Genomic DNA, 393 nt, shown 5'->3' on the forward strand with positions numbered 1-393 from the left:
TATTACACATAGGAACTCTTTAACACGCAAAATGTATAATATAAAATATTTATAAATAAATTATTCATAAATAAATTGTACATTTTTGTATAGATTTGCGAGGCATTGATATTGCATTCACAAAATTGGACAACTGGATGGGATAATGAGAGCAACACTGCTTATGCGATTAATAAAGATCGTGTTGTAGTTTACGATAATCGCAAAGCCATGATAGCCAAGGTATTTTTTCTATAGTTTTAAAAAATAATCCCTTAATGAAAATCGATTTTTTCCTAATTACACATTTTTAGAAATGAATATATAAATCCCACGCGATTAAAAAATTTTCATGCATGAATATATATAAACATGACTTTGTTTTTTTTAAAACAAACAATGCGAAAATTATTT

The 393-nt window shown here is 25.7% G+C and overlaps 1 protein-coding gene across 1 annotated transcript in view; it reads left to right on the forward strand.

Annotated features, from left to right (window-relative positions):
- LOC108688515 (probable chitinase 2) overlaps nt 1-237 on the forward strand; it is a 5034-nt gene extending 4797 nt beyond the window's left edge. The window contains exon 7 of the mRNA XM_018194816.1: nt 94-237. Within this exon, the coding sequence (XP_018050305.1) occupies nt 94-237 (144 nt within the window). The remainder of the gene's footprint in view (nt 1-93) is intronic.
- The last annotated feature ends 156 nt before the right edge of the window (nt 238-393 follow it).

Source organism: Atta colombica, unplaced genomic scaffold, assembly GCF_001594045.1.
Source record: "Atta colombica isolate Treedump-2 unplaced genomic scaffold, Acol1.0 scaffold234, whole genome shotgun sequence".
Classification (NCBI taxonomy): domain Eukaryota; kingdom Metazoa; phylum Arthropoda; class Insecta; order Hymenoptera; family Formicidae; genus Atta; species Atta colombica.